The sequence below is a fragment of the Gekko japonicus genome, unplaced genomic scaffold (genome assembly GCF_001447785.1).
Source record: "Gekko japonicus isolate JY-2015 unplaced genomic scaffold, Gekko_japonicus_V1.1 scaffold227, whole genome shotgun sequence".
Taxonomy (NCBI): domain Eukaryota; kingdom Metazoa; phylum Chordata; class Lepidosauria; order Squamata; family Gekkonidae; genus Gekko; species Gekko japonicus.
Window position 1 is genome coordinate 1,121,718 of NW_015164189.1, and position 22,510 is coordinate 1,144,227.

The 22,510-nt window shown below is 47.9% G+C and overlaps 1 protein-coding gene across 1 annotated transcript in view; it reads left to right on the top strand.

Annotated features, from left to right (window-relative positions):
* The window catches only part of GALNT1 (polypeptide N-acetylgalactosaminyltransferase 1), an 83,572-nt gene that overhangs the window by 58,308 nt on the left and 2,754 nt on the right, over nt 1-22,510 (top strand). The window contains exons 7-10 of the mRNA XM_015408254.1: nt 3,154-3,334; nt 6,678-6,817; nt 9,869-9,967; nt 17,739-17,873. Of these exons, the coding sequence (XP_015263740.1) occupies nt 3,154-3,334; nt 6,678-6,817; nt 9,869-9,967; nt 17,739-17,873 (555 nt within the window). The remainder of the gene's footprint in view (nt 1-3,153; nt 3,335-6,677; nt 6,818-9,868; nt 9,968-17,738; nt 17,874-22,510) is intronic.

Genomic DNA, 22,510 nt, shown 5'->3' on the forward strand with positions numbered 1-22,510 from the left:
AAAATTATGTGCAACAAGTTAAAAGAAACTATCAAGAAGTAATATCCAGTTTCATGCGCTTATATTATTTCTATTATACTTTAAAAATTAAAAATTGAAACTAATCTATATAGATCTGGCATTTAAAAAAAATTCACCATGTTTCTCTAAATAGTTCAATATAGGGTACCAAATAGACTCAAAATCTGATTTATACTTCTCTACAGATTTAAAATTCAACTGTTCAGTTATCTTTGCCATTATGTAATGTTCCCATAATTTCCTACGCCATAAAGAGAGCGGAGGAGCTATTGAACTTTTCCGGCAATGGGCTATGGTTGTTTTGGCTATTGTCAGTAATATTGTGATTGTTACCCTTTGTTGATATGGGCGAATTTTGTCTATCTTATAACTTAACAATAAAGATTCAAGTGTCAGCTTAAGAGTATAACCTGTAATTAGAGCTATTTTTGTATAATTATATTTCAATTTTTTTAATTAGATCACACTCCATCCAGTGGTGGATAGAGGAACCTATACATCCACATTGCTTCCAACAATATGGGCTAATATCAGTATTTAGATAAGAAAGCTTTTTAAATGTATAATACCATCTAGCAAGAAATCTTAAAGGTCTGAAGCTTTATTGATAAAACTGATGATTTATAATCTATAGATGCCCATATTTTCCCCCAGATCTCTTCATTTAAAGTGATTTTACAGTCTTTCTGCCATTTCTCCTGGTAACCTGGCTGCATTGAATGAGTATAAATCCCCCGGGCCAGATGGTATGCACCCAACAGTGCTCAAAGAACTTTCTAGAGAGCTCACAGAGCCTTTGTCCATCATCTTCCGGACAGGAGACATGCCGCACAACTGGAGGAGGGCAGATGTTATCCCAATTTTGAAAAAAGGGGAGGAGGGATGACCCAGGAAACTACAGGCCAGTCAGTCTGACCTCTGTCCCAGGGAAGTTACTGGAGCAGATTTTAAAGGGATCGATCTGCGAACATCTAAAGGACAACTTGGTGATCCGGAGAAGTCAGCATGGATTTGTCCCCAACAGGTCCTGCCAGACCAACCTCATTTCCTTCTTTCATCAAGTGACGAGCTTACTGGATCGAGGGAATACTGTTGATGTTGTTTACATGGATTTCAGTAATGCTTTCGACAGGGTGCCCCATGATATTCTGATGGATAAACTAGAGGACTGTGGACTGGACTCTAGGATAGTTAAGTGGATAGGGAACTGCACTCAGAGAGTAGTTGTCAGTGGCATTTCATCTGAATGAGGGGAGGTGTCCAGTGGGGTGCCACAGGGCTCAGTCTTTTTATAAATGATCTGGATGAGGGTGTGGAGGGGCTACTCATTAAATTTGCAGATGATGCCCAGTTGGGAGGAACAGCGAACACACTAGAAGATATAGAATTCAACATGTGGACAAGATGCAATTTAACAAGGACAAGGGCCGAGTTCTGTACCTGGGTAACAAAAACGAGGAATACCCATACCAAATGGGGGGGGGTACACTTTTGGATAGGAGTGTGTGTGAACAAGATCTTGGGGTACGGGTGGACTGAAAGTTAAATATGAGCAGCCAGTGTGATGCGGCGACAAAAAAAGCTAATGCAATCTTGGGCTGTATCAACAGAGGCATAACATCCAAATCACAAAATGTCCTAGTCCCGCTGTACACTGCATTGGTCAGGCCACACCTGGAGTACTGTGTGCAGTTCTGGAGGCCTCCCTTCAAAAAGGATGTGGACAGAATGGAGTGGGTCCAGAATGGACAGAATGGAGCGACAAGGATAATCAGGGGCCTGGAGACCAAGCCCTGTGAGGAATCATCTTACCTAGGGAGGTGGTGAGCTCCCCTTCCCTGGCAGTCTTCAAGCAGTGGCTGGACAAACACTCATCAGGGATACTCTGGGATGATCCTGCATTGAGCAGGAGACTGGACTAGATGGCCTGTATGGCCCCTTCCAACTTTCTGATTCTGTGATTCTATGAATACTGCCAAGGGGCAGGTGCCAACAATGAATAGTATCCCTCAGCAATTGACTATGTGTAAAAGTTTGGGGCTCACAGGGGGCATGGCACTTCCTGGTAATGATGCAAAATATGTGCTTTACACCTCTTAGACTAAAAACTGCAGGTCGTGTGTGGTCACTTTCCAGCACCTGCATTGTGCAGGGGACTGAGCAGTGATTGAAATTGGGGAGCTCATTGTAATGCTTCAGTGGAAGTCATTCATTATCTGGTGGCCACAGACTGCATGTTTAGGACCTTGTTTTGAATTGCAACCTGAACTCTTTTAGAAATAATACTCAATCCCCCTTGAGTATTGATAGTGAAAACACAGGGTATAAATGTACTAAATAAATTCAGTTTATGCTCAGCTCCACTGTGTATTGAGGCACTTCTGGTAACCGCACAGTCTCTTCTCTTATGAGCATTTATTTATTTAGGAAGTTTTCATGCCACCTCTCCAGGAAGCTTACAAGTAAAGAACACCATAAAATCATAAGTTATCAGTATAAAAATAAAAGGAGGCATTAAAAATGGAACATGGACACAAAAACAATGTAAAGATATCGTATCTTCCTGAAATGGTTTTGCTGTTTGACCAAGATGTAAATATCACACAAAGATATCACTTCTTCAAGTAGTTAAATTCTGGGATTCGCTACCACAGGGCCATGAGCCGAGATGGCTTTGAAGGGTATTAATGGAGACAGATTCACGGGGGATGCATCAATGGCTGCTAGCTGTAAAGACTGAACAGATCTACCATGTTCCCAGTGCTGGGAGGCAAACACGGGAAGGACTTGGCCTCTAGGCCCTGTTTGTTGGTCCTCCAGGGCAGCTGGTTGTCACTCTGTGGAAGAGGATGCTGGACTAGATGTGCCACTGGTCTGATCCAGCAGGTCGGCCCTTATGTTAATATTTCCTTAGGGTGTGTTGCCAGCGGGAGGGGGCAGTACCCGCCTGCAGTGTGTTCTTGGGTATGCTGAGTTAAGGGCAGTGTACACAGCTTGTGAAATATACATTTAATTTTTATAAATTAAATGCAGGCTTTTAACTCTTGGATTTTTGGCTTTCCTGCTCTTCTGAAAAATGTTTTGCACAGTTTCTGTTTAAGTAAACGGTAACCTTTGTTTTGGCATTTTTAGATTTGGCAGTGTGGGGGAACTCTGGAAATTGTGACGTGTTCGCATGTCGGCCATGTTTTTCGAAAAGCCACTCCTTATACTTTCCCAGGAGGCACGGGACAGATTATCAATAAAAATAATAGACGGCTTGCAGAAGTTTGGATGGATGAGTTCAAGAACTTCTTCTATATAATTTCCCCAGGTGAGCAAATAATCAACATAAAGATAGCATGTGGGGGTCAGACTACTGCAGGGGGTCCCCAGCCTTTTTGAGCCCGCAGGCACCTTCGGAATTTTGAGAGGGGGTGACGAGTTCTATGCTAAAATGGCTGCTGCAGGAGGTGGGGCCAAGCCAAAAATGGCTGCTTCAGGAGACAGAGCTAGACACAATACTTCCCTCCTTGCTTAGCAAAAGAATCACAGAAGGAGCAATAAAAAGAAATCAAATCAAGGACTTTTAGTAAAAGGAAGGAAAGCCTGAAGGGGGAATGGAGCGATAAGCGTGGTGTTTACCAGTGCTCCTGATCCTTTAGTGTCTGCAGCTGCTGTTGCAACCATGAAAAACCCTTTCATTTGAATGAGGGTAGTCAATAACAAGCTCTGTGTCACGACTTCTCTTTTTTGTGTGGTTAGATATGGTGTGCCTTTAACATTTTTGTTATTTCAGTCTTTCTGGGTTATGTAATGCTGCAACAGGCATTTAATTCCAAATCTTATTATTCAACTTTTCCCTTAGCATTATGCCCAAGCTCTAAGGCTCTTTTGTTGAACTATGTGGTCCTGAGGATGAGACTCTTAATATTGAAATAGCATATGACTCTGGGTTAGCAATAAACAAAATAAAACTTTATTTGTACAATAAGCATATTGGTTTCAAGATGTTTTGTAACTTGTCTCTTCAGTGAATAAAACACTGTATGTTAATAACTCCTGACTGAGGTATCACACTCTTTCAAACACTTCTCACTCTCAAATCCTCCTTTCTCTTCAGAATGTACTTTATCCACACTTTATTTTATTTAGATCAGTTTAATCTTTCCCTTTTTAACTCGGGTATCTGTCAGCTTCTGTCTCTCACACACTTATGATACTTTGACAATATTGGGGGTTGGTATTTTGGGGGGGTTATATGTGAGTGTGTGTGCACCTGGAAGTCATGGCGACCTCTGGCGACTGACCCCTATTGGGGGCCTGGAGGATATTCAGAGAGGTGGCTGAGTAAAGCCTGCCCTCTTTAAGTATTCTACTTCTTTTTTTAGAATCTTAAATGCTTTTCACAGCTGTAATATGGTATTCTAATTAGAAGACTGCTTCTCAAACTCTGTAGATAGCTGACTATTAACTGCTGACTGAACACACTGACTTTCTCCACACATACATCTTAGCTCTGTCCATACACTCTTAAGTCATTGACCAGTCACCTCACTTACTCATCCCCTTCTTTCACCCCCACTTGTTCTTCTGCAACTTACCAGACATTTAAAGAAACACACACTTAAAACTTTAGATCATTACACTCTGCCTTACAGCGTGGCCCTGACCACTTTCTGAAAGGCTTGGAAGGTGCCAGGGTAGGTATTGACGGGTGCCATGGTGCCCATAGGAAACATGTTAGGGAAGGGCTACTGCTCTGTTTGCCCAGTAATGATGGCTCTCCAAATGCTCAGGCTGTGGGTTTTCTTTTTAACTGGAATTTTCAGTAATCGATCTTGGGTCCTTCTGGATGCAAAGCAAGGGTTATCACTGAACTCTGTGCCCCCTCCCATCCATTTGCATGTGTAGCGGGGGGGGTGTCTATTGGAAGAACAAATTTGAATGGGTGACTTCTAAATCAGATGTATTTTTCTTACATATACTTGGAGTTTTCCTTCCATTTGGATAATTTAAGAAAAGACAGCCAGCAACAAACAAATTGGCCATGTAGTTTTGTAATGACCTGGGGTGATGTTTCTCTTCAGAAGTTTGGCTTTTTGATTCTTGTTTTGAGCTCTGATACACCTGGAATCTCATTGACAGCAGTTTGTCAAGTGATTCTCACCAAATCTTTTGAACTGATGGCATTAATGCAGCGGGGGGGGGGTTGCCTTTGGGGTACAACACATGGGCCTAGGCATAATTTACTAATGGCATGTGATTTGGACTCCCATCACCTCCCATAGTATTTGTTGCTGGTCATGTGGCAAAGGGATCTCATTTCAATTGGACAGTCATTATATTTCACCTGGTTTATAGCCTGATAACTCTGGTTATAAATGAGCCAAAACATGCTCCAGCCTTTGAAATTCCTTAGTAAAAAGTGTTCCGCTCTGTGGTGCTCTTGAATATATGGTTCAACCCTGTGAAAACATAAAATGGGAGTATGCCTCAAATTAGGTTTTCTGGGAAAATGCCAGATTATCATTCAGCTGCAGTAATAAGAAAATCCATGTCTGTACCTCCCTGAAAACTACCCTGGGGGCCTGGCATCCAAATTTCATGCTCAGTTTCTTCCTGCATGCTTGCACTCTGATGAGTGAAGGAAGCAGGAAAATGGCGTGCCATCAATTTGCCAATGAATTTATGGTGCTCCCAGCAATGGGCTTTCAAGGCAGAGGTGGTTTGTAGTTGCCTTCCTCTACAGAGCCTTCCTTGCTGTTCTCCCATGGAAGAACTGACCCTGCTTGGCTTCTGAGATCTGACAAGATCCAGCTACACCGTACTGCCCTTCCCACCCAGTGAAGGCAGTAGTGGGTATTAAGCGGGAACTATCCAGGATTTAGAGTCCAGTGGCACCGTTAAGACCAACAAAGGTATGAGCTTTTGTGTGCACAAACACATACTTTATCAAATACATTAGAATGACAATCAAGGTTCATGAAAGCTCATACCGGTCTTAAAGGTACCATTGGACTGTAAATTTGTTGTACTGCTTTAGACCAACATGACTGACCAACTGGATCTATCCAGGATTTGTTACTTTCCCCCTGAATGAAAATGGCTACTGCTTTTTGGTGGCTCGAGCAGAGTTCACCTATCTTTGCTGGCAAGGGTCTCTTGTAAAGATCTTTTAAACCTCCAGGGTAATTTGACATTCAGGGGAATGAGAATTCTCAACACTTGAGTGCTTGTCAAAGTATCTGTGCCATTACTGCAGCCCCAGTTATCATATGGGGGCTGACTAGATTTTAAATAAATGTACTAAATCTCTGAATTTTGAGGTCAATTCTGTGCTGGCCTGTTTGGACTTAGATTTGTTGGCTTCAAGCTGCTGGTTACTCTTCATTGAACCCTGCAAGCAGTTTTATTGGAAACTGCTATATAAATAAGAACTTGATAGTGTCTGTGCTAGCATTACAGATATCATCACTGTGTTTTTAGAGGTTTAAATAACTACTGTGAGACTATCCAGAGCCGTAAAAATATCCAGTCCTTTTACTGCAGAGCTCAGCTTCATAGTTATGCGTAAACCTGGCCCCTTTCAAGCAGTGCAATTTCTGTGCAGTAATCTGTTTATGTTTCCACTCTGTTACAGTTTTGTAACTAACAGCATATAACTTTCTCTCCAGGAGTTACAAAGGTAGATTATGGAGACATATCATCGCGATCTGGATTAAGACAGAAGCTACAGTGCAAGCCCTTTTCTTGGTACCTAGAGAACGTTTATCCCGATTCCCAAATTCCACGCCACTATTTCTCTTTGGGAGAGGTAAAAAAATTTAAGTGCAGAAGTCTTGAGAAGTCAGGTTGTCCAGCACTGAAATAAAAATTTCCCAATTTCTCTAGCTTTATGTACAAAGCTTCAACTTTTGGCAAAACGGGACTGAAGCAGATATATGTTCCTAATGTATAAATTGACAAGTAATGCTGTAATTTAAGAGTTTGTGTACGTTGTTAGAGCAGATGTAATTTAAAGTGTTGAGAGAAATTCTTCTCTGACAGCAGAGAACTGCTGATGTTTACATGGTATGCACAGAGTTTTTAGCTAATAGTCTTGATATTTAAATAATAGGGTGGTGGTTGGTTTCATTTATTTTTAAAATATACCCTTTTATAAAATATAGGTGGTTTTCAGCATCAAAAATTAAAAACTTTTGTAAAACACGGTAATAACAAGGCAGAAAAATTGCATCCCAGAAGCCAGACAGACTTGGGGGGGGGGACCGTTTCAGCTCTTGATAAGGCGTGGGGGTGGGCAATAGCACCTCAGCCTGTGCTGTGGGGCTAATCAGGATCCCCCCCCCCCGATTTTAAAATGGCAGCGGTGTCCTTGTGGCCACCATGAGAGCACTGTTACATCTAGATTGCCCAAAGTTCCCTGTCACCATCAGCTCCGCCTTGTCTGGGTTGCATTTATTTAAGCTCATTGAGCCCAGCACTGAGTCCAGATGTTCATGCCAGGAAACTGGTTCCCATTCTCCTGTGCGAAAGTACATTGTCTTTTGGTCTCAGTTTCCGTGGTGAAACCCTAAAAGTGTTAAGACGTTGCATGTACTCCCTTATCTGCGGAACGGTGTTCTTTGCTTGCTGTTGATTCAGGAGGGAAAGGTAGCATTCAGTATGTCTGATAGGAACTGCCCTGCTCCAGCATTGCATATCCTGGCCTCTGAGGAGACAGTGTCTGTAGGCCAGAAAGTATTCTGCTTCTCCCAGTTGTTGCAATATCCAAGCCCTCTCTCTGTGTTTCCCTCACCATCCATTGAATTGCTAACTTAAAATGCTATCATTGGGGTTCCCCGTGTTGCTAATTGGCTGGAAAAAATGATTAGGCCAAGTTTTAAAATTTAGTCTGACCATTAAAAAACCTCTTACCGGCTCTGGAGGATTGTAAGCATTTCTGTACTACACTAAAAACTTCTTAAGATGTAGAATCCAGCAAGGGTTCAACATGTGGAGGTTTGTGTTACTGAGGATGTTAAATGGGCACAGATAACTATGCCATATCCTCCTCACGTCTCTTTATAGTTCCTTAATGACATTAGCTGTGGCTCAAAGATTACCCCTGCTGTACGTGGGTGTAGATGATGAGGCAACATGAGATGAGCCAGCATTTTTGCTTATCGAGGAAGACAGAGTCAGCCCAGCCAGCTAATTGTTTGTGCTTTTTTGTTCAGTTCTGCCATTTCCCTGCCCATAATTGCCAACCCTGATTTGTTAGCATCTTATATTCTAATAGCCACCCGTGGCCCCTGTCTGCGGATAGCTAAATCTATGGATTTGGGCCACACAGAGGCTAAACAGACCTTTCTTCAAGCTTGGGGGACTCCCCAAGTTTGCAGAAAAATCTTGAATCTTAATAGAAATATGTTGGGGGGGGGAGTTAAATTGCCCCCCAAAAAAGAAGCGCATGCACAGTGTACCTACTGGTGGCGCTGGCCATGGCCACTACAGGGAGAATCCGGGCTTGGCTGCTGTGGCGGAGGATGCTGGGCAAAGCTCCGGGCCCAGCCGCTGCAGTGAAGGAAGCCAGGTAAGGCTTCAGGGCCGGCTATTGCTGCAGAGGACGGCAGGAGCGGTTCCCAGTCACCACCGCTGAGCTGAAAGGTGGGTGGTGGGGACTGGAGCCACACCAGGCTAGGCAGTGAGGGGAGATGGGATTTCCCCCTCACACACAAGTCCTGCTCAGTCAGCAAGGAGGGAATCAGGCAAGGGTGTGTGTGTGTGTGGGGGGAGTCCTCACTGCCCCCTGCTGAGTCCACCTGCCTACAGAGCTCTAAAGTGGGAAATCAGGTGTTCAGGGAGCAGGAGTTCACTGCCCCCTCCCACACCCACAGAGCCATGAGAGAGGAATCGGGAGTGTCCAAGAGTCCTCGTCAGCTCCCCCCTCACACCAGGCCAGCAAGCCCCTGCCCGCCCGTTAGACAGGCAGTCATGGGGATTATGTGTTGCATGTGTGACTCCTCACTGTCCCCCATCCAGGAAGTTGGGTGGGAAGGCATGGCAGTCCTTGCTCCCTCCCAGCTGGCAATGAGGGGGCCAGATGGCTGCAGTGGCGATTGGGGAGGGGCGTGGCTGGGAGACACACTGGCCTGGCTGTGGCAACAATGGGGGGAGGCATCCCCCCCCCCGCATGGGTCCCCAGCTGTCCTCTTTATAGCTGGTAGTGATGAATGATTATTTTTTTCTGGTATCAGTTGTTGGGTCTTGTTTGGTTGCCTGCACCTCTCCCCATTTCTGTGCACCTCCTTCCTCCTTTTTCCACCGCCACAACCTTTCCCTTTATTTATATTTCTTTATTTACTTCATTTATATCCTGCCTTTCTTCCCAGCAGGGACCCACAGCAGCTTACACTGTTCTTCTCTATTTTATCCTCACAATAACCCTATGAGATAGGTTGGGCCGAGAGAGTCTGACTGGCCTAAGGTTACCCAGTGAGCTTCCGTGGCACGAGTGGGGATTCAAACCTGGGTTCGAGGTTTTATTCACGGACCACTGGAAACGGCGACTCGCTTCGCTTACTGTGAATCTTCCTTCTCGGTGGTCCAGGGGGCGGGTCAGTCTGTCCCAGATACTAGTCTGACTCATTAACAACTGCAGCATGCTGGCTGTCCTGCAGTGCAGCCAGGGAAATGGAGTGGCGGGGAGCACACCTGAGAATCAATTGGGCGGGGGGGGGCACAGTGAACCTGGATGAACAAAGGTCCGGAGCAATGCAAAAGCCTCCTTGCTTAAAAGCATCCAGGGGTGATAACTGTAGAGTGCCTGGTAAAGACATGTTCAGTAAGTAAACTGGGCTTGGTTATTTTTCTTTGTCTTCAGATACGAAATGTGGAAACGAATCAATGTCTGGATAACATGGCAAGAAAAGAAAATGAAAAAGTTGGGATTTTTAACTGTCATGGAATGGGTGGTAATCAGGTAACAATATAAAGTTAAGAACTTACTGATGCCGTAGATTTAAAATGTTCTACTTTTTAAAAAGTATCTCTTTTATTGTGGTATAGCATTAATGTCCTGGTGTTTACGGAATGACTCAGAATTTCTTCAATATAAGCCTTCAAAGTTAATGTCAGTAATGGGGCTTCGAAAAAGCTCTTTAGCTATAATGCATTTTCTGAACAATCTCCATAGCTAAATAATGCTAGCTGCTTTATTCTGAACTTTACTGTTCAGTTTTCCACTAGCTTCCTTAGAGGAGGCTTTTAGTTTCAGTTTAATCTGGTTAAAATGTCTTACGTACTGGTTGTAAGGCTGCAAACTGGACCTTGTGGTTGAAAAGAAAAGGTGTTTTTATTTATTTGTTTGTTTGTTTATTTAATTTGTACCCCGCCCTCCCCGCAAAGCAGGCTCAGGACGGCTTACACTGGTTAATACATAAATAACAAAATCCACATAAAATCATCTAAAAACAGTTCAATTATAAATAATACATAAATAATTCATAAAGTGCTGGCGATGTTTAATTAATTGCTTAAGAAGGCGTACTGTAAGAGTGCATACAAAGGTCTAAGAATTATTCTGCTCAATGCTCTTCCTAATACGAGCGGCGGCACAGGTTAGATGTCAAGGCCAAGGCTCTGTAATTAAGATTGTTGGTGGTAATAGTGGCGGCGGCTCCTCAGCTGAAAGCCTGGTGGAAGAGCTCGTGTCTTGGCAGGCCCTGTGGAACTGTAAAACATCACGCAGGGCCCTGATCTTTTCCGGGAGCTTATTCCACCAGCATGGAGCCACCACTGAGAAGGCCCTGGCCCTGGTAGTAGCAAGCCTGGCCTCCTTGGTACCCGGGAGGGCCAGTCGATTTTGAGACCCTGACCGTAGTGCTCTCTGGGGAAAGGCGGTCCCTCAGGTATGTCGGACCCTGGCCATATAGGGCTTTAAAGATAAGAACCAGCACCTTGAAGCAAATTCGGTATGCTATTGGCAGCCAGTGCAATGTCTTCAGCACAGGCTGGATGTGCTCCCACCTGGGGAGGCCCATCAGAAGCCTGGCTGCAGCATTCTGCACTAGCTGCAGCTTCCAAATTTACGACAAGGGCAGCCCCATGTAGAGAGCGTTATAGTAGTCTAATCTCGAGGTGACCATCACATGGATCACTGTTGCGGTCGAGGAAGGGAACCAGCTGCCTAATCAGCTGAAGACGGTAGAAAGCCAACCTGGCAGTGGCTGCTACCTGGGCCTCCATTGTTAAGGAGGCATCCCAGAACACTCCCAAACTCCTAATCTCCGGCGCTGGCACCAATGGCGCCCCATCGAAGGTCAGGAGTGGGATCCCTACCCCTGAACTGCCCTGACTCAAGCACAGGACCTCTGTCTTTGTCAGATTCAGTTTCATCCAACTCAGTCTAAGCCAACCAGCCACGGCTTGTAATGCCCAGTTCAGATCTTCTGATCTGGAGTTGGACCGGCCTCCCAACATCAGATAGAGCTGATGTTGTGATGTAGGATAGAGATGGTCAAGAACTTTTCTAGAGAACTGGGCAATATTGTGATATTTGTCCAGAAAGGTACAGATCTTCTTCGTGGTCTCTGTGCATGAACCCGACCTTGGAGAACTACGAGAGCTGGCCCCTGGTGTTCTGGCACTCTTTTTTTCTTGCGCTTTGGGGAGCAGGCACTGTGACTGCATATGCCTGGAGCGTCCCGCCCAGTTCCTTCTTGACCACCGTGTCGTTCACACCTTGCTGCAGTCCCTCTTTCAAGCTACCTCATTTTGGTTTTTCGTTTATCCCCTTCGTTTGTCTCTTCGTTTGACCTTCCTTCGACTTCCTAAAGTTTTTTTAAAAAGATAACTCTCTGAATCTTCACTTTCTTTCATCGGCTTCCTCCCCGTCCACCCTTCCCCCCATCCCCAGTGTCGAAATTGTGGGGCGAAGCTTCCATTGACAGATGGCCACTCCTTGCCTGTTCTGCCTAGGCAAGAACCACAAGGTTGGCCCCTGCCACCCACTGCAGTAACTCCACAAAGCAGGGCCAGAGAAAACAGGGCTGCTTGGTTGCAAAGCCACCTCTGGGAGGTCTCTCTGCATCCAGCTGTGTCTCTGTCATCAAGCTCAAGGGCTTCATTACCTCCCCCATCCCTGAGGGGAGATTCGGCTGTGTTGGGAGCTGCCTCAGCCGCTAACAAGCATAAGTCCGGTAAATTGTCAAAGGGGCCATTGGGCTCATCCTTAGATGCCCCCCCAGTTTTTTTAAAAAAAACCTCAAGAAACTGCATCCAGACCTGACACCAACCTTGGCACCAGTTGTACCACTGGCACCTAGTACCATGCCTCCACACACACCAAGCTTGGACCAGTCTGCAACAGTGACCCAGACACCAACATCGGAACCGGCATCTGCCCTCATGTCGTCTCAAATCGTACAAGTTCTCTCGAAGCCACCCTTGATCTGCAGTTCTGTTTCCTCTGACTTCCTCCGGTCTGAATCTGAGCAACAAAATAGAGAAGCCTCTAGCTGCGATGTCCGTTATCTGCTGGGTGGGCCTGACTGAATCCCCACTCCCACTCAGATAGGAGAGCTTCTCCTCCCCCTAACTGGACCTTCATCATGGGGCGCCCCAGGGTCTCCGGAACTTTTGGGAGTGGATGCCCAAGCCGGTCTCCTACCATGGTTGAAAGGGGAGATGCAATGAGGGATGGGGGAGATGCAGAGAGATCTAGAGGCAGCTGTCTCTCACGTCCTGTCTACCAACAGAGAGCCATCAAGGTCTCACAGTAGCACATCTGGGAGTGGGAGGATGGGGGGGGGAACTCCCACTCTTTTCCACTGCCCCAAAGAAGGAGACTGGATTACTCCAGCTTGGAAAGGGGTTCCAGTCCACCGCTGGGCCGTGGGGATCAGGACTCTAATTGCTTGGAATCCTCAGAGCAGGAGGCGGAGGGGGAGCTATCCGAGGACGAGGAGGAGCCAGTAGCCACAATCAAGCAGAATAGACTCTTCTCACAGGAGGTCTTCCCTAAGAGGCTCCTTAAAGTCCTGAGAGCCCTGGAGATTCCTGTGGGTAGCAAGGACCAGGAGAAAACGGACTCAGGCATGCCGGTAGGCTCCTCCAACTTTTTCCCATCCAGAGGGTTCTCCCACTTAGGGATCCCTGTTCCAGCAGCATTCAGTAGGGTGGTTAAGACGGAGTGGGGGGCCCCAGCCAAGCCCAAAGCCAGCCACCCCATCATCACCAAGTCCTATTACCTGGTGCTGGAGGATGCAGAGAAGTTTAAGCTCCCTGCAATAGGTGACTCTATTTCCAGCTTGAGCTCCAATTCAGTCCTGCCTGTGGATGCAGAAGGTCTTCCCAAGGATCCATGCAACAGACGGATTGAGCAGGCCCTGAGAAAAGATTTTGAGGCAGTCTCTACATGCCTCAGATCCTCTACTGCCTGTCCCTTGTTCTCCAGAGCGATCCATGCCTGGGCTACTGATTTGGCAACGGATACTAACTTGCCCAAGGAGATAAAGGAGGGCTTAAAGAAGATTGAGCTAGCGGTGGCCTTCACCGCGGATGCGTCACTGGACTCTGTCCAGCTGGCTGCTAGATCCATGGCGGCTAGTGTCACAGCCAGGCAGAACACCTGGCTCGGGGAGGTACTTGCCTTCCTTCAGGATGGCCTGTAGAAGGGGCTTAGTACTAGCACACCCAAAAGACAGGTAGCCGCCATAGCTGCAGTCAGGGGAGCGAAGAAAGGAAAATGTCTGTCTCAGCATCCCCACATGAAGAAGAAGAAGAAGAGATTGGATTTATACCCCGCCCTTCACTCGGGAGTCTTACAGAGCGGCTTACAAACTCCTTTCCCTTCCCCTCCCCACAACAGGCACCCTGTGAGGTGGGTGGGGCTGAGAGAACTCTGACACAAACTGCTCTTTTTCAAGGACAGCTGTGCCAGAGCTTGTGACTGACCCAAGGTCACATCAGCAGGTGCAAGTGGAGGAGTGGGGAATCAAACCCGGTTCTCCCAGATTAGAGTCCGCACACTTAACCACTACACCATTAAAAGGTTCCTTAGGGGCACTACCCCAATTAATCCTCCACAGGTTCATCCCTTTCCCACCTGGAAATTAAACGTGGTGCTTGGGTCTAGCCAAGACCCCCCTTTGAACTGATGGCCACATGCCCCCTAAAAGAGCTCACTTTCAAAACCATATTCCTGGCAAGCGTCACCTCCACTAGGAGAGTGTCAGAGCTGAGGGCAGACTTGGCGGACAAAGAACTCTGCGTGTTCCATAACGATGAGGGTGGTGATCTGTCCAGACCCAGTCTTTGTTCCAAAGGTGACCTTCCATAGGTTGGTGGAGATTGTTCTTCTTTCCTTCTGTCCTAATCCCAAGCATGCTCGGGAGACAGAATGGCAGTGTCTGGATGTCAGGAGGGCCCTTAGTTTCTGTTTGGACAGAACCAAGGTCCTACGTAGGACAGACTCTTTGTTCGGGTAATTCCTCATTAGGGCTCAGGGTCTCTCCGTCCACTATTAGGTGGGCAAAGGGTTGCGTCATCCATGTTGGGGTCACGGCACACTCCACTAGGGGAGCGGCAACCTCTGCGGCATGCAGGTCCTTCCCATCGCTGGAAGGCCCGTCATATGGAAGTCAGCACACTGCTTTACCAGACACTACAGAGTAGATAGGTGGGCCGAGACAGCCTTTGGGAGGAGGGTACTGCAGCATACTGCCTCAGTCTAGGGCCCATTTCTCCCTCCCTGGAATGTACCGCTTTTCTAGGTCTCAGTGGTGCGGGCTGCCCCACCCCCAGGACCACATTGCTTCACTGACGGTGAGTCCACGGGGTGGGGCAGTCTGTCCCACTCGAGAGTACCATTGACAACGGCCCTGGTGTTGGAGAGGGCATGCTGTGTTAGAGAATCTGTTCCCCTCACAGTAAGTGAAGCACATTTTTGTCTTGTTGGAGTGGTATAGGACTCCCCCCCCCCCACACACACACTCTTTTCAAAAAGCTATAGGGTTAGTCTAGTGTAGTGTAATGGCTAGTAGTGGTGTCGGGGAAAAGGAGAGAGAAGGGTTGGAGGTTGGCTTTTCCCTATGATCCTGTGCCGCCTTTTGGACTGTGTTTGGGCCTCTTTGCAGTTGTTTGCTGGTACGTGTCAGGGATGGGGGGGGGGCTCCCCTCTGCCAAGATCCAATTAATGTGTGTCTCTTGGAAAGCGAGGAAGGGCAGTTGGAGGAAAGCAGTAGGCTAGGAAATGACCCATCTGCATTTCATTCCCTTCAGTGGGATGTGCATCCACATTCTGGGCCAGCTAATGGCACTTTGTTCTGCTTGGCTAGTAGAGTATCGGGGGCAGACATCTTGCTGTGCAGCATGAGTGGGCAAAAGGAACGCCAGTGCAGCCCTGTATGGTAAAACGGCAGATCAGAAATTGGCATGGCATTTTTAAAAAAACCCTTTCAAAATGACAAAACATTGATAAAAATAGGCTCATCGGCTGTTTCTGCGCTGCCTCATGCCAGTTGCTTCTTCAGGCAGGGTTGAAAGTTTGCAGCATTTTGTTGAGCTCAGGGCATGAGAAGAAGGGGGGGCGGGTTCTGATCCATTTGCTGTCTCCCTAGAGAGCTTTAAGTATCTCCTAGAATCACCTGACTCCCTCCTTGGCCTGGCTCTTTCTAGCTGTGTCCTTTGTTTCAGGTGGATTGAACGTTTGCACTTGGCATAGGCTGATGTGAAGTTTTCTAGCCATTGTCAGCACAAGTTAAGAGAGTCAGTAAGGAAAAAAACAGCTAATCTCAGGGAATAAGGCGAAGTGTCTGTGAATGATGGCTACATCTGCTTGATGGAGAGATAACTGCCTGTTCTTTCTGAGGGAGGGGGGAGATGTTGCTGCTAACAAAACGTAACACATGAGGGTCCATTTGGTAGGCTAGGGAAGGAATTCTGAGTTACTGCAGAAAAGTGGCAGATGTAGGAATCGGAGTGTTCAAATAGCACCACACATGTTTCCATCGAATGCCTTCTGGGCCCAGTCGTGCCTTGGTCCTGAGCAAGGAATCAAAGGTCATCTTGGGTATGAACTCTCGCAGTGGCCTCAGCCAAGCTTTGTGTTGTTTCCCAGCCTCCCCCACCTGGGAAATGTTCAGGGATCCTAACCTTGTTATGTTAAAGATTGTTGAGAGTTTGGGGCTGATTAATGTGAAGCAGCATTCTCCGATGCCAGTGGCCATTAATAATGATGCCGTCAGCTTAATGAGGTCAAGTTAATGCAAGTACTACAGGTCCTTCCATGTTCCCTTTCACCAGGCAATGCCATCCACCCATGACATTGGCACTGCAGGGATTGAACAGTGCCGCAGTCAGAAAGCAGGAAATAATCTACGTGCTCCCCCCATTCTGTCATTCTGTCTCTGACATGCCCACGCCGGACTAGCATAAGCGCAGGCACAGACTCCCAAGTCCTTCCCGTCCAGCCTCCGCTAGTCTCCAGCAGCAACAACAGCCTCAGACCAGCTCCGCAGTTCTTCTTTGCTGCTGCTCATCATTGGGTTTGTCCTTGTGGGACTGCGCAGGCCAGAGGTGTGCCTGCACAGAAGACCCTGGACTAAGAACAGTTACCAGCTTGCTTTGCGTTTTAAGTTCAGTGGCACTGACTGTTCAGTAAAGAAAACGTTCAGCTAAAGGAGTGGGTGTCTGAAGAGTCTGACTAAAAGTCTGTCAGGCAGGTTCACTTTTTGAGTAAAGGGAGTGACTCCTGGCCTTAGCTGTATTAAATATAACCTGAGAAAGAATTCCATCTCAGAATTCAGAGTCTAGTGTCAGCTAAAGCGGAACACTTCTTCAGAGGAAGACAACTGCTGACTGGATGGATGCACGTCTCCAAAGTCAGACTTCTATGCATGTGATACTGCTCACCAAAATCCCCAAGGGATTAAATATACTTCAGCCTTCAAAAAGAAAAAAACATTGTGGGGGAGGGGGAAGAAGCACTGTGTGGCTCTCTGCTCTTTCTTGATCCAGCCTGAGCTCGGTGCTGCCTGCCAGTACCCAGAAAGAGTCCTGCTGACAAGGTGCTGGTACCAGAGAGGAAGGGAGAAGGGTGGCCGGTTGGGAGATTCATGCTCCTTCGCCCACACGTTGAGGGCCGCCTACTTCCCTCTGTCCGGTTCTCGTTCATGCCCCCAGGTCACTTGCTCAGGAAGACCTTCATGTGAGAAGTCTATTATTTATTTACTTGCTTCATTTATAGCCCACCTCACTCCTCAGCTGAGATCCAAAAAGTGGCTTATATAATTCTCCCCTCCTCCGTTCTGTGCTCCCAACAACCCTAGCAGGCAGGTTAGGCTGAGAGAGTGTGACTGGCCCAAGGTCACCCAGTGAGCTTTCATGGCAGAGTGGGGATTCGAACCTAGTTCTCCATATCCTAGTCCAAGACTCTCACCACTACACCTTGGTGGTTCTGTGCTGCAGCGTACTGATTTACAGTGCCATCCTAAGCAGATCTACTCACGTCTGTCGAGTGGGACTTACTCCCATGAAAATGCTCTTAGAGTTGCATTGTGTTGCTAGGTGTTTGTTTCTAGGTGTTTCCTAGACGTCTCTACCTCTAAATTTCAGGAAATTGCGGGTCAGGGTAATGTTTGGATCTCATAATCATGAAGTGGAATGCAGTGCTTTAATCACTAAAAGCTTCTGTCTTTTTCTTTCTGGTTGCTTCTTAAATTGTAAAATAACCAACTTCTCCATTCGACAAGGTTTTCTCATACACTGCCAACAAAGAAATTCGAACAGATGATTTGTGCTTAGATGTCTCAAAACTGAATGGTCCAGTCACAATGCTCAAATGCCATCACTTAAAAGGCAATCAGCTTTGGGAATACGATCCAGTGGTAAGCCTTCTCATTTCTGCAGGTCATGACTTTAGAAAACTCAATAAATGTTAGATATGTTTTCATATAATTCTGTGTAATTATAGTTCTGCGCATTGAGTGTTGTCCAGAATAGGGAATGTTTATCTAGATATTTATGCCTTGCTTTTCTGCTTGGTGAGGACCCAGACAGGTTTATCACAATACACAAATGCAACATGAACAAACAAAAGTAACCATCTGTTTTGTGGGCTGGTCCTTTGGCTGTTGGCTGGGAACAGAATGCAGAAGCTCAGCTAAGGTGCTACACAGGTGGCAGAGAGATTTCTCCCGGATCTTCCCTCTTGAGACACACCAGCATCCTTTGTCACAGTTTACAACTGTCGTAAGGACAGTTCTTGCTTTAGAATCATAGCTTGCAAGTATTGGAATGAAACTGAAGGATTTGGGCGGTGCTTAGGAAATATTTTGATCTTCTTCGTGGTTTCTGTGCTTCACACCAATAGAATCTAGCGCGCCTGCGCTGGATCTGCCGGTGCCGTAGCAAGCTCTCTTAAAAGGTTTTTTGTGCCTGGCCCAACTGAGCATGCTCAGGAGCCCCAGTGAGCATGCCCAGAAGGGCAGGCACGGACATCTCGCCAGTTCTTTCCTTACCGCCGCACTGAGCAGACCTGTCTTCGAGAGGTCTGGCCGGATCGCTGTTTTTCGTCACTTTTAGTGATCAGCTCTCAATTTTTTCTCTCAGTTTCTCTTCTATTTTCCTTTTTCTTGTTGTATTAAAAAAAAAAGGAGAGTTTTTATTTTTTCGTAGTCTGAGGTAAAATTCCCTCAGGCCTTCGAGCCGCTGCCCCCCCCCCTTCTCATCGTTTGGACTTTTTCCTCCTCAGTCTATGGAGAAAAAGACGAAAAAGTCGAAGAAGTGGGGATGTTTTAATCATTGTCGTACTTGTGGAAGTAAATTGGCTCCTCCAGACGGTCATAAGTACTGTATTTTCTGTCTTGGGGAGACCCACAATCCAGACTCCTGTGAACATTGTGCACAATTTTCAAACCAAACTCGGAAGAACAGAGCAGCACGCTTAAGAGTTTTCCTCTTGGAGAAAGCGCTTCAACCGAAGGCTGACCCGCTGATCACTTCATCCGTCCCTATGTCTTCCGCTACCGACGCATCGGCTTCGAAACCGTCGACGTCGAAGGCTAAGTCTGTTTCCGATACCGAGAGATCGAAACCTAAGGTACCAAACGTTCCTTCCACAGCGTCAACCCCTGCTAAGAAGGCCAAGAAGTCCAACCCTGCAGTGGCGACGCAGAAGGTGGTCAAGGCTGCGAAGCCTGCTAAGAAGGACTCTGTGCCAGCAGCTCCGGCCCTTCCGCCACCATCGACGCCGTCAATACCGACTGGTTCGACACCGATTGCCTCGATACCGGTGAACCAGGTCGTGTCTGACACTTCGGTACTTGTGCTAGACTCTCCAGACCATCAGGTGGAGACAGCCTTGTCCAATATCGACCAAATGGAACTCGTAAGTCACCAGCTGGGTGCGGAGTTTTCCCCTGGTCCAACGAGCTCGTCGGCTTCGATCGTCTCAGAGCCGCCCGACACCGAAGATCGTCAGCATCGACGCTCAAGATCCAGTGCGGAGCGTCGGCCTCCCCGTTTGTCGCCTGAGTCTGTCGATATCGACGCCTTTGACTATAGAAGAGGCACATATGCTCTTCCATCAAAGTTTTCCCCACGTCGTCCAAGGTCGAGGAGCCGTTCCCCAAGGTCGTGCATGCCGCCTCCAATGTCTTGGGATAAAAGGCAGTTCCGTTACCTGTACGGTCCTTACCATCCTCCTATGCCTTGGCTCGGCCATACGGGATACACTGACTGGGACAGATACTCCTGTCGATCTTCCCACAGGTCTCGTTCTCCGAGGCGATCTAGACCATCTGCTACGGTCTCTCGTCCTCCCCAACCGGACAATGTTCCACCGTCGGGAACATCTACCATCCAACCTCTTCCTCGAAAGCATCTGGAGCACACCCCGGCTGCACCACTCCAGCCGCCTGCCCCATCGCCTCGTCAACCTGCCCCTGCTGGGGAACCCGAGTCTTCAGAGCCTTCGGAATCTGGTTCCGATACTGAGCCTTCCGAAGCCCCAACGTCGCCAGATAATTTGTCTCCTAACACTGACGTCTTTCAGAACCTCCCAATATCCCCGTCGGATAACTTGTCGTCATACACCGACCTCATAAAACGTATGGCCCACGCGTTGGGGTTGTCCATCGTTCAGAATCTACAGATTCTCTCTATGATATCGTCCAACTGGACACGTCCTCAGTCGTCGAGCTTCCCATGTTGTCAGTCTTGCTACAAGCCGCAAAAACCCCTTGGCACAAACCGTCGTCCGCCCCCGTCTCTACAAAAAAATTAGACCACATGTACCGCATTCAGCAAACTGCGGCAGAGTTCCTCCTTTCCCATCCACAACTGAACTCCTTAGTCGTCACCTCGTCGTCCAAGTCGAAAAAGTCGCACTCCGCTCCTGCTGATAGGGAAGGTAAAAAGTTGGATGCCTTTGGTCGCTGCTTCTATTCAACGGGAGCGTTGGCTGTGAAGGCGTCAAACTATCTCGCCTGTATGAGTCGATACCAATACACCTTGTGGGAACAGATGTCCGATCTCCTGGTGCATCTCCCTGAGGACAAGTTGTATGCTGCAAAACTGCTCCAGAAGGAAGGCATGGTGGTCGCTAAACAGCAGTTGTCAACGACCAAGCATGTCCTAGAAGCCTCCTCAAAGACCATAGCGTTGGCGTTGGCGCTTAGACGACATTCGTGGCTGAGAACGACTTCTCTCCCCTTCGACACTCGCTCGTTGGTCGAGGATATGCCTTTCGATTGCCTGGGCCTCTTCCATGCCAATACGGATTCTTCGTTGCAGGATCTGGACAAGAGTATTAAGGCCTCCTGGTCTCTAGGGATCTCCTCTATGTCCCGGCATTCGGCTAAAACACAGTCTTGGTCCCGCTCTTGGCAAAGGGGCCCAACGTCCCGTCAGTCTCCAGACACCAGATTGAGGCCTAGATCATATTCTGGTAGTCAAAAGTCCTCCTTCCAAAGACCGAAGGCTGGTACTACTCCACAAACGTCTCGTTCCAAGCAGGCCAAGTCACCCAAGCAGAGCTTTTGACTTCCCTGTCCCCAAGTCAGCGCAAACCCGTCTGTTTCCCTTCATCCGTTCCTGGCGCCACGTCACGTCGGACGTGTGGGTTCTCTCCATCTTAACCCAGGGCTACAGGATCCAATTCGATCACTCGCTCCATACACCTACAGTTGTCCTCACCCCACCCTCCCCACCTCTCCTCAAAGAGGTGTCCCTCCTTCTGCAAAAGGGAGCCATCGAACCCGTTCCATCTCAATTCCAACAAACGGGATTCTATTCCCGATATTTTACAGACCCGAAGAGGGACGGAGGTCTTCGTCCCATCCTAGACCTCAGAGAACTGAACAGGTTCGTAACTTACCATCGTTTCCGCAGGGTGTCCCTACAGCAGATCTTGCCGTTACTCCAGGGAGGCCTCTGGATGGCCACCCTCGACCTCCAGGACGCTTACTTCCATATCACCCTCGGCCTCATGGTCAATCATTCGAAGTCCCAATTGTATCCAATGCAATGGATTTGGTACATTGGCGCCATCCTAGATTCTACCTCCTGCATGGCGTACCTGCCTCAAGACACGGCCACGGATATTATTACCCTGGCCAGCCTGGTGCGTACCCAACTGTCAGCTACGGCGTTCCAGGTCCAGCGGTTGCTTGGTCTGATGGCTTCCACGACGGCGGTGCTGGTCTTTGCAAAGCTCAAGATGCGCCCGCTGCAGCTGTGGTTCCTCCACAATTACAACTTGGCGATGAATCCACACAAGGTCGTGCTCTCCCCACCCTCGGTGGTCCTGCAATCCCTAGAATGGTGGACCCAGCCATCCAATCTTCTGCAGGGGGGCCCCTTCCACCCTCAGTCTCCAGAGGTTACGGTCACCACAGACGCTTCCTTGCAGGGATGGGGAGTTCACTCCATGGACATCTCCATAGGAGATATGTGGGACGAACACACCGCTCGTCACCACATCAACTACCTAGAGCTGATGGCTATACAACATGCTGTTGCCAGTTTCCGCCCATTGATCGCCGGAAAATGTGTCACTGTCTTGACAGACAATACAACTGCCCTGTCATACGTCAACAGGCAGGGAGGCACCGTGTCACTGCGCCTCTGCAACCTCGCCATCGCCCTGTGGGACTTCTGCATCGCCCACAACATATTCCTCATCACCGTTCACATTCCGGGACATCTGAACGTGGAGGCAGACCACCTCAGCCGTTCGGGACTCAGCCTGCACGAATGGGGACTAAACCCCTCATACCTGGCTCCACTCTTCCGCAGGTGGGGGACTCCCCTAGTGGATGTGTTTGCGACCAGGCACAACACCCAATGTCGCCTTTTCTGCAGCCGAGGAGGGAGCGACCCCTTATCTCTCGGGGACGGCCTCCTTTACCCGTGGTCCACTTCGCTCCTCTACATGTTTCCCCCCCTGCCACTGCTCCTCAGAGTTGTCAGGAGGATTCTCGAAGAAAACGCAGACGTCATTCTAATAGCGCCTTGGTGGCCA